Source organism: Sapajus apella, unplaced genomic scaffold (genome assembly GCF_009761245.1).
Source record: "Sapajus apella isolate SASKATOON/1434 unplaced genomic scaffold, GSC_monkey_1.0 scaffold16, whole genome shotgun sequence".
Taxonomy (NCBI): Eukaryota; Metazoa; Chordata; class Mammalia; order Primates; family Cebidae; genus Sapajus; species Sapajus apella.
The window spans coordinates 29,347,091-29,363,546 of record NW_022436956.1 but is presented as its reverse complement, the minus strand read 5'-3'; the positions used below and the strand labels follow the sequence as shown (position 1 = coordinate 29,363,546).

The window sequence follows — 16,456 nt, the reverse complement described above, 5'->3', positions numbered from 1 at the left end:
TACAGACAACTAACCCTAATAGACCTAGATTTTCAGTAATCACCAGTAGCTGAAAACAAAAATATAGTATCAAAAATTTAATTGTTTTTGGAGAACTTAAGTTTAGGTTTAGCATCACAGATAAATGTAATTAACTTTATTGTGGGAACTAGGTTTCTTAATGTTGGAGAAGTAAGGTACTGATGAGCAAGAAGTGAGATTAGAATAAATGCTGTAGTACTGAATTTGAGTTGTGGACATCAGTAACAACTCATTTTTGACTTAATATATATATAGATGGATAGAGAAACAATTATAGGTATGTACACCAACAGGGGTTATATATGTATAACCAAGCACTGTCCTATGTGAGAGTCTGGAAGCAATGACAACTCAGCAACAGTTATCAAGCCCATTGCCAGATCTTGGTTTTTAAATATTATTCTGCAATGAAAAGAATCAGGACTCCTTACTCAAAAGGCTCTTACTAAGGCTAAGGCAAGGAATATAAAAGATAGCATATAGAGAGCTTCCTGTAGTGACAATAAGCATGGAGATGTTCAGAAAACAAAAGGATGGACACATACAATAGCACCCCATGTCCAAAGCTGGACAAATTTGAAAAGTGTAATAAATAACAAATAACATAATAAAAGACTATAACCCAAAGTGCAAAATAAACCTAAATTGCCAGCAATCATAGACTGAATAAAGAAAATATGATACATATACACCATGGAATACTATGCAGCCATAAAAAAAGAACAAGATCATGTCCTTAGCAGGAACATGGATAGAGTTGGAGGCCATGATCCTTAGCAAACTAACACAGGAATGGTAAAGCAAACACTGCATGTTCTTACCTATAAGTAAGAATTAAGTGATGAGAACACATAGACACAGAGAAAGAAACAACTCACAATGGGGCCTTTCAGAGGGTAGAGGATGTGAGAAAAGAGACAATCAGGAAAAAATAACTAATGGGTAGTAGACTTAATACCTGGGTGATAAAATGATCTGTACAACAAACCCCCGTGACTCAGGTTTATCTATGTAACAAACCACCACATGTATCCCTGTACTTAAAGTAATCATTAGAAAGTAAGATAATAATATAAATATGCATGAGCCCATACTGATTTAAATTAATGACTAATTTTTTTTTAAGTGGGAGAGAAGAGACAATGCTTCAATACAAAAATATCAAGTAATTTATGTAGATACTCTCCCCTCCTGGAGAGTAGAATATACTTAATGACTCACTTCCAAGGAAAAGACTATGGGGGAAAAAAAAAGCAGCTAATTTAGAGTGGATAAAACTTGCAAAAACACTTTAACCACCTGATGAAGGTTAATGTTACCATTGATGTCAGGGGATATAGATGTGATGAGAAGAGCATTTCGCCTGTATGGCACTCTTTCTAAAAATCCATAACCCCAGTCTAATCCTGAGAAAAGTATCAGGCAAATCCCAATTGAGAGACATTCTACAGATGCCTATCCAGTAATCTTCAAGCTGTTGATGTCATATGAAAAACAAAGAAAATGAAACTGTCAAAAAACAAAACAAGAAGCTATGACAACTAAATATAATGAGGTGTCCTGAACTAGATCCTGGCACAGAAAAATACTCTAATGGAAAACTGTAAATAAAGTCTGGCATTTAATTAATAGTGACATACCAGTGTCAGTTTCTTATTTTTGACAAATGTACCAGAGTAATCTACGATGACAACATTAAGGAAAACTGAAATTGGGTGAAGGGTACAGGGGAACTCTGTAGTTAACTAGAAACATTTACGTAAATACAAATTATTCAAAATGAAATGTTTATTTTAAAAAATATGGGTTAGTTTCCTAGCATCAGATTTCTAATCCAAAGTGCAAATCTGGTCATTTTGCCTCCTTACTTATAACCATGCATTGTTCCTCTGTCTCTATGAGATGAAGACAATACTTCTGAGTCAGACGGTACAGACCCATCCCTTGCTTTGCTTTTCAGCCGCACTTCCAGTACTTCCCCTCATATACCCTGAAATCTAGTTTTACTAAACTTTTAGCAGTGTCTAGAAAGACGTAACTTTTCTCCACCTGATAATCCCTACAAGCACATATTCAGTTCATTTTTTTTTTTTCACTCCATGAGTTCTGCTGAATTCTCTCAAAGACAGTTAGACACTCTGTTTTGCTCACATGGTACTTTGCACTTCCCTCTACAGGGGCCTTTATCTCATTTTGGGGGGCAACTCATTATTAACAAGAGTTGCAGTTATGTACCAGAACTGTGTTGAAAGTTTACATATATCCTATCAGGAAAGAAACATTAAGTAAATATATCCAAGGTAATACAGCTAAGAAATTAAGGGCCTGTAATCTGAAACCAGTTGCTAATTATTATTCTGAAAGCCCGGAGTCTTTCACGTAGAACATACCATCTTTCTGAATGCTATGGATTCTTGCAGTTTACTTTTCAGCTCCCAGACCTCTCATTGCACCTTAAACTCATTAATTCAGTGGGCTTTAATAAAGACAGCCCGGTCTCTGAATCAGATAACTTGAGTTCCATCCTTAGTTCTGGTTTCATCACTTACCAAGAATGTAACCTTGAGAAAGAATCTAAATCTTTAGTTGGGTTTTCTAACAAATGTAAGGATACCTAAAGTTTATTAAAAATTACACAACACCTGGCACATTAGTGAGCATTCATAAACATTAAGAGCCTTCCAAGAATATCAGGGATTTTGTTTTGTTCACCTTTATATCTCAAACACTAGAAAAATAAACACATAAGGTAGGTTTTTAAAATATTACCATTTGACATAAATAAACATCTATATGCATGTATATGTGTACACTATATATATGATATATTTCTATGTGTCATACAGAGAAAATATATTTGATACATATATTTATAAATATATATTTATATCATAGAGATAAAGAGAGATTAGGTTTAGAAAGTAAAATAGGGGTTTTAACTACTTGGAAAAATAGGAATTAAAAACAACTGAATTACTGTTTTGGAAAAATATAGTTGTATCATCAGTGGTTATATTAGTCCAGGGGTTATCATGACAATTAAGTGGAAAAAACTTGTTCTGCATCTATATCAATGATGTTATTACATCATATGAAAACTCAAAGCTTTCCATTTGAGAAGAATAAATGTTAATAATTACCTCTGCATCAGGAAGAGCTCCCTAGCAAGTGATAAATTTAACAGTTTGGTGGACTTTGAAATTTTAATTTAACTTGAATTTATGTGTCATATTCTATTATCCTTTTACAAGAGAAATCAGAATGCTATTATTTACAGCCTTGTTTTTTAACATTAAAATAAAAAAAGGGAAAATGCTTCAAATCCCACTTGACTTGCAAGACTAAAACTTCACAAACTGAAATAACAAATGTATTACTTGTAAAATACGGCCACAATTAGTTGTTGTTGTTTTTTTTTTTTTTTTTTCATAACAATCTGTGGTGAAATGTAATGGGAATGCAGATACATTTTTTAAAAGATTCAATTTTAAAAGTAAAATTGAAAACTTAGGAAACAGAAGAGCACTCAGGTTTTAACAGGAATTTTAAAATGTCATCTACAAACTACAAATACAGGTAATCAGTGACACCAAATAAAAAAAATATTGAATGAGTTAAGGTAATGCATATTTCAAAAAGCCATTAGCAGGAGAGTCCCTTGCAAGAATTCCGCTTAAGCATTCTATTCTCAAATATTACATCAGGCAAACATAGGCATTTGCTATATCTTTTTTCAAAAATTTAATGGGAGACATTAGATTCCCTAACGTTTAAGGAGAACCTCTCCTTCTAATGACTCTCACACAGTTTACTGGAATTAGGAGATTGTATTTACTAACTAGATCAGGAAATCTCAAACCGCACAGAGGAAATCAGAAACCAGTCACTGACAGCCACCACAGTGACTGCTTCTGAGTGTGGCACAAGCTCAGTACAGGGCAGCCAGATGAAAGGACAATCTTAATGGTGACTCTGGAGAGGAAGTGAGACTGTAACCCTAAAACTTTCTAGGATAATTCATTTTCACTTCTACCCAGTCAAAACAACTATTGACATCATCAATGAAGTGCTTAAGTCTACCTGGAGGTGGCGCGGAGCGGAGTGAGCATTCCAGAGCCCCAGACGAGGGGAGACGTGCACGAAAAACACTATTTTCCTGTCAGACACCTGTGCCCACCGCCCCAAGCCCTGCCCTTCTGGCCCTTAGTCAGCCTTTGTGCTGTGTCCCTCCTGCTCCTGCAGTGGGCCACAGCACAGAGAGAAGAGTCCTCCGGAATGGCTGACTGGATAGAAAGCAACCGGATCTTTAATCACTTTTCCTACTTTGCACTTCACACAGTTCTTACTCCTACCTCTGCCTCACGTCGTTCAAACAGAATATTAGAGGCCTCCTTCAATTTTCATTTCTCAGTCTTTCCTTCATCCTGTTCAATACCCTAAACTTTGTTATTTAAAATAACCTTTTACCCCCTCCTCCCCTTCCCAGGACCTTATAACTTCTCTGGCTCTCCTCCCCATCCTTACCTCCTCCAAATTCTCTCCTCCTGGTCCTGGCCTCTTTCGCCCGCCCGGAGCTGCCCTTTGCCTGACCTTTCTCCTCACACCACTCGCTGAGTCCTTTCACCTCATCCATTCCCCCGTCAGGCTCTCCAGATTCCCGGGCCGTTTGCTGGAGAAGTCTTTGCTGCAGCGAGGACCGGAGTTCCCCGCGCGCAGCCCAGCGGCAGAAGAGGGCTAGGCTGACAGGAAAGCCAGGACTGTAGGAGCGGTTGGTAGCCCGTCCTCCTCGCGAACCTGCAGGGATGCGGCAGGGGCCGGGGAGCATGGGGAGGTACTAACCCCCTGGAGCCCCTAACTGGGGCTTACAGACCTGGCCTGTGGGCCAATTTTCTGCCTAGCGCAGCCGAGAAGCATAGGTGCCAGGAAAACCAAGAGAGGGGCGCTGGGGGTGCTCATCCCCAGAGTCGGTCCCTCTGCGAACCGAGGAAGAGAGGTGGGAGTCAGCGAGCGGTGAGAAGGGAAAACCTTTCTTCAGACTGGCCCCGGAGCGTCGGGGAAACTGGGGCGCTCTGGTAAGCGCCCAGCGGAACGGAGGGCGAGAGGCGTGTAGAGAGAGTGCGCTTTGGGGAGGAGACGCCAGTAGGGAAGCGGTGCTCCGGACTGGTGCAGGCTGAGGGGAGATGTCGGCGGGTGAGAGCTGGGGAGCGCGTGCGGCGGCCGCGGCGCCAGTGTTTGTGTGTATGTGAGAAAGCAAGGGGCGAGCGCGAGTGCGAGTGAGGCAAAGACAGAGCGCATGTCTCATCCCTGCGAGCAGCCACTAGACGCTCCACCACCATCTTTTGCATGTGCAACATTTGCAGCCGGACAGAAAACCTCTCCCAGGGCTATGGAGACTGCGGGAAAAATCTGGCGGCTCGCAATGGATTGCTAAGGGGAAATAGTCATAATCTTAAACCACCCCAAACCTCTTTCCTTTTTTTTCTTTCTTTTTTATTTTATTATTATTATTTTTGTTGTTAATTTTTAATTTTAGCGCCGTCGTCTTCAATGTTTCTCTGAACAGCCCTGAGGAAGAGTGTGAGAGAAAGAGAGAGAGCGCGCGCCAGGGAGAGGAGAAAAGAAGATGAGGATTATTTGCAGACAGATTGTCTTGTTATTTTCTGGATTTTGGGGACTCGCCATGGGAGCCTTTCCGAGCAGCGTGCAAATAGGTAAGGTGTGCTCCGTTGGGGTGTGCTTGTGGCTGGTTGTAGCAGATATCCGAAAGTGAGTTAAATGAGTTGCTGATAGGCAATTCAGGGAAACCTTCAGCAGTTCCCTGCCCCTCTCTTACCCTCGTCTTCCTTTCTCTCTTTTCCAGAAAGACTTCTCTTTAGTGTAGGTGCCTTTGGAATACACCCAGGGCAGCCCAACCATCCATTCTCAGCCCTTAACCCTATTTCCACCTTTGGCTATAGACGCTTAAGTAGGTTTGAAATAAGTTGGGGGAAAACCTTTGGGGAATTTGGTCGCATTTTATATCATATTTATTTTCATTCCTTTCTCTTAAGTGTAAAGTGATGTCAAGTTTGTTTAAAAAAGAAAAAATAAAATCCACTTCTTCTCATGCTGGACGCCGCAGCTTTCTTGCTTTTACAGAAAGACCCTGTTTGAGGAAAAAGACATTACCACCTGCACTCCCTGCCTTTTCTTGCTACCGGTTAGCAGATTCCAAAGTTAGATCCCTTTCCGGGAAGCTTCTCTCCTTTTATTTTGTTTTCTTCTTGAAGCTTTAGCCCTTATTTCTCTACCTCTACTGTATTTCCAGGGACATTATCCATCCTTGGCTTTTCTTGCTATTCTCCTCTACTGTCTTTTAATGGGACGCAGCTATTGAATTTCTTCCAGCTAAGCCCAGCCTCAACACTGCATCATTTCTCGTGGTCTGTGCACAAAACGGAGTTAATTAGGCTGAGTCCAGGAGCTGCAGGAAAACAAAGTTCATTTCTCCTTTCTGATTTCCCTCTTCCCTGTGTGTCACTATGTCCCTTTATTTCTGTATTTTAATGTAAATCTCTTTTCCGTTCATCTGCATTCATCTTGGAGAGAGATTCCCTGAGCTGGCTGATGTAGCAGTGTGCTGGGAATCAGGGGGAGGGCAAAGGAGAGAAAGGAACATACACTAAATGGTCTCAGAGGTCATTGTGATCATAGCACATTGGGATAAGAAAAAGCTGAGCTGCTCTAAAGACTAAATACTAAGCATGCACCTTAGGGACAAAGGGCAGTCTCCCTAGATGTGGCAGGTATAGCTCTTTAATTGTATATGCTTGTAAATGGCAGTAGATTTGACTGTGCTTGGGGTGTGTATAATGTTTACAAGAGGCAACACTGAATGTGCTTTTCCTGCTGTTTTAATAGGTGGTCTCTTCATCCGAAACACAGATCAGGAATACACTGCTTTTCGATTAGCAATTTTTCTTCATAACACCAGCCCCAATGCGTCGGAAGCTCCTTTTAATTTGGTACCTCATGTGGACAACATCGAGACAGCCAACAGTTTTGCTGTAACAAATGCCTGTAAGTAAAACATAAGTTATGAAAGATTAGAAGAGAGTTAAAGCCAAGCAATGGAGCCCTCTTCCTCTTTGTTATTATTTCATTTTTTTTTTTTAGAAAGAATTTCAATATTCCCACTGTTGCCTGGTTTCAGGACAAATCAGAGTTAACAAGACTTCAACTCAGGGATATTTAGCTGATTTCTTTTCTTTTCCTTAATTTTTTTCTTTTCTTTCTTCTCCTCCCTTTCTTTGCTTCTTCCTGCCTTTCTCTCTCTCTTTTTTCATTACTTGTCTAGATCATTCAAGTTAAATTCTCCTTTAACATTTCAGTGTTATTCCTATCAGTTGAATGTCAGTTTAGTGAAAATTGTACTCAAGCTTGTTTTTTATTTTGTTTCTTTGGTTTTTCTTATTTGCTTTTCACTTGAGTAAGCATAGGTCTTGCTTTTAAAGAAGACACATGCTCTTTTACACTGATGAAGGCCATGGAAGGCTTGCTAATAGTGAGAAAAAGAGGGGAGTGGTGGTGTGGAGGATACATATTTGAGTCGGTTGGTTGACACTGCAGATGATCTGGTGATGTCACTTGAGGCTGCCCTGCCCTTATATTCTGGATTGTAAATGTATCTTACTATCTTATAATGCATATGTCTTGTGGATATAACTCCATGAATCCTTACCTCGATGCCAAATCATGTTAGGCTCTGATCCACCTGAATTCACCAACCAACCCAGAATTATTTATTATCCCACACAATGAAACTAAACGGGTGACCTCACCTAATGCCGTAAGAAAGCAGTTGTACAGTTCCTTTCACCCTCATGAGGATACTATATAATTTAATGTAAAAAAGCAAATACAATCAACTGTGCATATTAGTTTAAAATGCATTGAAACATGATCACTCAATAGCAGTTGTATTGCCTTTTCCTTCTTGAAGGAAGTGCATGTTTCAAATACCTCCTCACATTTATATGCTAATTTACCAGTTCTAAATTTATAAATTAAAATAATGACTATATTTAAGAAGTAGGAATAGTTTCTACATAAAAGTTTGCATGTTTCACAGTTAATAAAATGTTTGAGCTGAATTGTAAAGCCTTTTTATCGTATCGAGCTGGATGCATTTTTATTTAAAATTCTTTCACTGCAAGAAAGTGTACTGAACAAAGAAACAAGTGAAATTGAAAACTAAGAATTGTTAAATGTCTGGAGGACATCTGTTTCATCAACTTAAATATTTTAATTTGTATGTATTGGCTGTTAATTCATCTAACAGATAACATGATTAATTTTTCTCAATTTTTGGTGTCTCTTGAACTCTTAATTCTTTTGAGAACTTTGAGGAGGTTTCATGAGGAGGTTAAAGCATGTGTCACTTTTGCAAAGTGTATAATTATATATTTTTCAGGAAGGCTATAGTTTCTATGAGTTTACTACTTAATTTTAAAAAATCTCATGACATATTTGATGATAAAATCAATATTGCATTAAACCAAAAGGGAGTTATTTTTAATCACAAGTGCAAATAAGTTAGAACAAGGTTAGTGGATAGTCCCTTTTGTAAAATTTCTAAGTTATTAGTTATATGTTCAGAGTTGTATAAGGGATGTCAGCATTGCAATTAGTTTTAAGTAATGCATTCTTTTTAATACATAAATAGTATTTGTTTATTTAAATATTCTTCTTATATCTCGCCTAAGATTCTGTCAGTAGAAATCTTACTAGCTTTAAAAATAATCTATAATCCAAATACATGTGAAGGTATTTATCAATAGTAACTACTTTTTAAGTATTAAGAAAATTTTGAAAGATTTTCTTACAAGTAGCAGATATATCTGTTTCATTTTGTTTCATTTTTACAAATTAAGACCTTAAACATTCTAAAGTTTGTATTGCAACTTTCAACAACGTAAACAAAAAGCCTAGTTCTCTTTTCCTCCTTTTTGTTTGTTAACCTCATTTGGGATAATTGTAACTAGTATTACATTATTTATGTAATAAAAATATATATGAAATAAAATGTTACTGGTAAAGTATTTGTAAACATGATAACTTATTAGGAAGTAGCATACAGAATTCAAAAATAGAACAAATATGAAATATAGAGTATGCTGTTCTTCAACATATAAGAATTGAGAAAACTGACACAAGTAAACTTTGTTTATTTTGAATCCAAGTATAACACAGTATTAGTGATCTAATTTTTTTATAATCACATACAATTAATTTTGTGTATGTTTAAATTTTAAAAAAACAAATTGTAAATAAGGAGAAAGCATTTTCTATCAGAAAGAAGTAAAATTATTTTGACAAATGAGTATGCTGAACATCCTTAAGTCAAATCTAAGCAGAATTTGAGAAAAATCAATAGTCAGAGAGTGTGGGTCAGGTGATTGGTGTTTGTTGAATGGACTGACCGAGAGCATACAGACTCGTGATTTTCCAATCTAATTAAAGATAAAATCTAAGCAATAAATATAAGACAACCTCATTTATCAAGCTCTATGCCTTTGAGTACAAAAAGGTAAAAATAGGCCTTAAAACTTAATATTCTAGAGAATTAACATGAAACTTATTCCTCACCATAATATGGACTGGATTTTTAAATTTGTCATGTTAGATTGAATATAAAGACATAATATGTGGCTGGTTAAGTTTATTTTAATCATGATTTTTCTACAGTGGCTCCTTGTAGAACTGCAGAATCTACTCTGTCTGTGAATAAGGGTGATTAAACAAGATATGTTTAATTATGTTGTGGAATGTATACTCAAAAACAAAAAAGACAAAGAATAAAATGTATTGGTTATCTAGGGGACAGATTATTTAATGCTGATTCATCTGCCTCAAAATTAAGTTAGTGCTCTAAGAATACTTTGATAACATAAACTATTCTGTGTATAGAGTTTACATACTCACAAGTCTAAACCTGATAAACTTATAGTTTTTGGTATAAATCCCACGTTCCTGAGAAGGGAATAACTTTGGCTTATAGTTTATTCAAATTATTCTATTGTTGGAAAATCACACTTTGATGAATATTAAACTAAAATTATATGAAATACAGATAATATAAAATTATGACCTATTACAATAACAAAAAAATGAGTATAATAGCCTTTGTAATCAAATTTCAAAATCTAATTAAAAGTATACTCTTTTTTATTTCAATCTATCCAAAATATGAAGTATGACAGAATGGGAATTTAAAAAATACATTTAATATAGGCAAATTTATTTAATTAAAATGTCACACTATTGTATCATAGGTAGATTAAAAAATAATTATCTTTACAAACAAAAATGTTAGTTAAATTGGATATGTTCATCACAAAACATTTGAGACAACCCAAAAGCCGGCTGTTTTCTTATATTTTTCCAGTAGTTAATGGATAAGGATATTTTGGTTTGGAGGATATGTTCAATATAATGAAAAGTAATAACCAAAATACGAAATTAGTCCATCTCTAAATTTTCTAAAAGATAAATATATTTTAGTCATTGTGATTATTAGTTTAATTCAGCTACATTAGAAACTGTGTAAAAGAATCAGCCCTTTAAAAAGTCAGTCCCTGTGCAATATAATCCGCAAATATTCAGATTCTGAAATGAGTCATTTAAATTTCAGATGACAATAGGGAGTACTAATAGAATGGATCAAGTACTCATGTATTATCACCTTGGTGAAATGATAATAGAATATTATAGACTGTTTTTGACTTTTTAAACTTTGTTAGAAAGGACCAATTGATTAATATTTTTCTGTAAAAAAAAAGCTGTAAAAATCACAAATAGAATTGATATTATGCCCTAGTAATGATTTTTAAAAAGTTGTTCTTTTTTAAGTTAAATATGAATTCCGTGTGGCTGATTTATTTGTGGACTCTTAGGTATTTAAAATGAGCAGTGCATGTAAAAGTAGCTTGGTATGTAAAATGGAGTTGTTTAGTTTATTTAAATACATTGAAAATGTGACACTAAACCTAGTAGGCTCTGCAGGATTTTCCACTTATAAAGTAGGTACTTAATAAAAGTTCACTAAATTTAAGTGTACTAAATAATATCATATTCTGTGTTTGGTTCAACAATGTTTAAATATTTTTGTACGTTTTCTCTTCCAGGATCATGAAGCCCTAAAAAGGCATTGTAAGAGTTTACATTGGGTTAATATAATAATCTTAAACATGCTAAAGATAAAATTCTGATGATTTCAACTGCAAAGTTGTTAGCAAAGAAATGCTAGAATTAATTACTATTCGACTTTTGTCTGTATTTAGGAAAATTAGTGATGTGACTCAACTGTGATTCTCATTAGCTTTTCTTATTTTGAAATGATGGCAAGCTTCTATGTTGATTTTAAGTAATTCTTTAGTTTTATATTTTTTCTCTCTTACCTTAATTTTTCATCATGAGATTGACAAAGATATGAGTCATATTCTTATAGTTTTTCTCTTTAAGTGATAGGATGATGCATAATCTGTATATATTTGATGTATTTTAGAGTTGTGATAGGATTAAGCTTTCATAAAGCTGTCAAAAAAAACTCTTTTTTTCCAATCTGGATTCTTCCAAGTGTTATTTATTTCTCAAGGAGGAAAAATTTTAGTTTCTGGCATTGAGAAATATAAAATCTTATTTACAGAGTTATATTATTGTTCTGGATTTTAAAATGAAGGATAAATAGCAATACACCTTGCACTTTATGACAACACATTTTTTTAAACTTCTTAGGGGTGTGTGTGTGGGTATGTATAAAAAATATATATATATATATACATATATATATAAATTTTATTTGACCTCAAGCTAATCTTATAGTGAGACAGTCTAAGAAGAAAATATGTTCTAGTTAAGACAGCTTTGTCACAAAGGAGTCACTTTACTTTCCAAAGACTATCTCTAGTAACAGACTACAAAGCCAGAGTTTGAACCAATTCATATACCTACTATGCTAGTACTTTTACCAGAAGGCCATAAGGGTGTAAAAAAGATAACATCTATATTGAGCCTGCCTGAATTAAGAAAGAAAAAAAAATGCCATGTATCTTTTCTCTAATTTAATTGCAACATTTTAAAGAAAATGGGACAAGACAATTCTGGGCAACTTATTCATGAATCACATGACAGCGAATGATACAGCAAAGGCTGAAATCATATTATATAATGAAGCCATCTATTCATTCATTAGATGAGATAATGAATGTATCCATTTACTTATTAAACATTTATCACCAGCAACTCTATTTAAGACATTAGCTAGCAGCTGGCAACACAAAAGCTTATAAGAGTAGTTGCTGACCTCAAGGAGCTGATAGCCCAGAGGGAAAGAGAGACAAGTCAGTGATTACAGTAAAGATTATACTATAGTACGGTAAAGTGCTATGACAGAGAAACATTGCTAGAAAGGAGATTGACATGGACACAGAAGGATAATTACACCAAATTTGGCGTGGCCTCCTAAGGATGATATTGCCTGATCGGAGTGTTAAGATATAGTTGAGTCATTTGTAAAAGAACAAGGAAGGAGAACATGGCTAGCCAAAGGAGCAGTGCATGAGGAGACACCAAGGTGTGGGAATCCAAGTGACTTTGAGCCATCGAACATGGATTCATCTGGCAGTAGTATTAAATGTGAGGAGCAGAGGTGTGCTAAGAGTTGAGGCTTTTTAGAGCTCAGAGGATATATAGCTATGGACACTCTTCTGAATACAAAGAGGGACCCATAAATGATTGAAACACAATAATGACATGAGCAGACTTATATTTGATAAAGAACAGGCTAGGTTGTAAGAGGGAGAATGAATTGGAAGAGGACAAAATGGGACAAAAAAGTCCAGTTGACTGAATCTTAAAGTAATACGATTTAGAATTATGAGTTAAAAGTGGAAGCATGGAGGAGAGAGAAAAGCACATAGATCCAATGCTGAAATTTTCATGGAACTTTGTGATTCATTGGATGTCTGTGTGAGAGGGTGCAGGGGAAGTGTGGTAAAAATAAAAGATGTTTTTTTCAGTCTTCTGGCTTGGGCAAATATTTAGATAGTGAGTAAAGACGCAACACACAGAAGGAGCAGATGTTGAGTGGGGAGGGTGAGTTTACAATGGACCTACTGATTTTGAGGTGTTAAAAAGACATCCAAAGGGGGATGTGCAGTAGGGATTTGGACATGTGTGTCTGGAGCTTTTGGGTTCAGTCCTGAGCTGAAGACAGATGATCAGTGAGCCTTGGAGACTTGGAAGTGAATGAGATCACCCAGAGAGATCAGAAGCAGTGCCAAGACTGCTGAAAATCAAACCCTAGGAAGAACCAATGTTCGAGGGGAAGGGAGAGGAAACAGGTGAAACAAAGAAGACTAAAGACAAGGGATCACAGAATTGAGAGGAAAATGAGGAAGAGTAATTTAATAGAAAACAAAAGATAGGGAAAATATTAAGTAAACAGTGCTCAATCTTGTTAACAACTACAGAGTTTAAATAAAGAATTGCAAGGACAATTGTAATATCTTCAACAGAGGTCTTTCCTTTTTTTTCAGAACGTTCTTTTGTATTTGGCCAGGAAAAAAAAAGCAGCCGTTATTAATGCCATAGGGCTTCTAATACTACATATTTTGTGGGGTATTGGCCTAAAATGTTCTTCTTTCACTTAGAGTTATGGAGAGATAATCTCCTCTGGAGTTTTGAGCCAGATGAGTTTGAATTTGTAACCTGATAGTGGGCAAGTTACTTAACACTTTCTTCTGAGTCTCAGTTTCTTCATCTGTTAACATGGAGAAGTAACATATATCACATATAAATTTTATGAATATTAGAAAACAATTTGGAAAATATTCCAACATATAGTTAGTAATCAGTTGTTATATCTGTATTTCACTTCCTGTGTCACGTGAACCTTTTATGTCTGAGCCAATTTCAAAATTTCAAGTAATTTATATTTATATTTTTAAAAGGCAATTTATTTTAAATATTTTTTGATATTTCAAAGAAAGTTTTTTTTAACATCTCTGTGAATTGTTAATTTTTATTCATGTACACAAGTGTAAGGCCATATTCGTCAAAATTATTTTTAAGTCCTAAGAGAGGGCAAATTTATCTAAGATCTATGGAGTATTCAGAGAGAGGATTGTTTCATTGATAGATTAAAGGAGGTCAATGAATTCTCCTAATTTTATGCAAAATTGTGTGTGCTTGTGCACAGTGTGTGTGTGTTTACAGAGACACAATCAAACTTTTGAACAGCTTCTCAATGAGTTCCAGTCACAAAAAAGGCCCAGTACTTCAGCCCTAAAGGAGCCACACATAAATTAGATGAACAAACAGCTCTTCATTCCCTATCTTCATCATTTTAGGAGCAGAATAGATTTTAGCCTTGAAACCAACCAGTATTTTTTTTTAATGAAATCCATCTCTACTACCTTCTTCCTTAACATAGAAAATAATCAGTGTATCTTAGCTAGAAAACCCCTTGGCTTGGTCCTCTGCCTCTCATATCGTCATCTTATAATTTTTATTCATTCTCTTACTATTCAAAGCGCAACATATTCTACATCAGCTCTTCTATTTTTATCACCATTTACTTTTTCCCTTACCGTCACCACTCCTGGAACACTGTGTTCTTGAAGGTCATCAGTGACTTACAAATTAGTAAATCCAATTGTTATTTCTTATTCCTCATCATCTCAGAATAGTTTGAAGGATTTGACATTGGTGACAACTCCTTGTTCTTTGAAACTCATTCCTTCTCTTATAGTAAGAATAACTACAATTATGGAATACTGTTTACCAGATTTTGGGTAATCTCAATTTTTGTAAAATTCAGCAGTAGGCATTATTATTATCGTTTTATAGGAGAAGAAACTGAAGATTTGCATAGCTAAGAAAATTTGTCTAAGACCACAAAGTATCCACGGCATCTGAATTTAAAGTCAGTTCTCTTATTCAATACAGGATTTGTCTGCCCTTCATACCAAGGCATCTTGATCTGTACAGTATTGACAAAATATCCATTATTCTGTGTGACTGTCGCTGGTTAACTCTTACTTCTGATATCAACAATTTTTTGTTAAAGTTACCTCTGTGACAACTTTTATTTACCCCTTCTACTATGGACATATTGATTTTTCTATGTGATTTGTAACACAGCTCAAAAATTTCAGAATTCTAAATGGCAACACCTCCATTACTTTATATTGCCAAATTCATGTCATAAACACAACCAGGTGTAAAAATAACTAAATCACCCTTTTAACTGTTATGTAAACAGCGTTGGATGCTTCATTAGTTGGCCAGCCTACATATTTTTATAGCAAAATTATTTGATTTCAGGGCAACTGCAGATATTCAAAACTATTTTCCAGAATGTTTTACTTAAATATTTACTGAGCTATCCAGTATTTTCTTTCCACTTTTTGGACAAAAAAGTCATACTTTTGGATTTCAAATAAGCATGGAAATGACTGTCCTAAAGAACATCACCCTACCGCAATATTACTCATTTCTAGATCATCATCAGGTACCTCCAACTCAAGAAAAGTGTTGATATTGTCAATAAAACATTTAATGTTATGTTAGAAATAAAATATTTAAAAATTGAGATGTATTCCTTCTTTCAACAAGCCATTCTATTTTTCCAGAAATAGCAAAAATTATACTATCAGCTGTAATCACTGTTTGCTTATTTCTGTTGCTGATATGTTTATTCCAAAATGAGCAGACTTTAAATATATTATGCCCTGTGATTTTTCCTGTTATATTTTTAGCTTAAAACTCACGCATACTTGTAAAAATTTCAAGTACTTCAGCAATCTTAAAAAGTTAGAATATTCCTTAATCCCAACACTTGGAACTAATCAGACTAAACAGTTTGCTACAGATCTTTCCAGACCTTTTTTTTTTTTTTTTTTTTTTTTCTGTTTGGGCCTAGAGAAACAGACAGTAAACATAAGCTTCTAATACAAATTTAGAAATAAAAGTATTTAATATATACTTAGTATATAAGAACTGTTTCATTTTCTTGTACTACTGCATAACATGCCTTTGTATGAAGTTTCTATGATTAATATACTCAATCTCTGTGGGATCAACATTTAGAATGTTTCCATGTTTTTGATATTACCAACTAAACAGCAGTAAAACTTCCTGTGCCTAAGTGACTACTGCTGTAGGATCCATTTTTGGAGGTGAAATTGCTATATCAAATAATTTAGATTTATGCTTTTAATAAATATTATCATACCTTCTCAAAATTTATTTAAATGTACAACAACCAGTATGTGAGAATAATGTTTTTTTATGACTTACCAACAGTAACAATTACCATTTTTTTAAATCTTTACTTGTTCTGATGGGTGAGGATGATTTCTCATTGCTGTTTTAATTTACACATTTTTTATTA

The 16,456-nt window shown here is 35.1% G+C and overlaps 1 protein-coding gene across 10 annotated transcripts in view; it reads left to right on the top strand.

The window, feature by feature from the left end:
- The first annotated feature begins 4,488 nt into the window (after positions 1 to 4,488).
- GRIA4 (glutamate ionotropic receptor AMPA type subunit 4) overlaps positions 4,489 to 16,456 on the top strand; it is a 382,079-nt gene continuing 370,111 nt past the window's right edge. For 3 of the 10 annotated variants that reach the window (XM_032285716.1, XM_032285719.1, XM_032285718.1), the window contains exons 1-2: positions 5,226 to 5,732; positions 6,922 to 7,080. In XM_032285716.1, the coding sequence (XP_032141607.1) occupies positions 5,645 to 5,732; positions 6,922 to 7,080 (247 nt within the window). In that variant the 5' untranslated portion in view covers positions 5,226 to 5,644. Of the gene's footprint in view, positions 5,094 to 5,225; positions 5,733 to 6,921; positions 7,081 to 16,456 lie in introns of those variants that run through there. The other 7 variants (XR_004270968.1, XM_032285714.1, XM_032285720.1 and 4 more) reach the window with 4 other exon arrangements.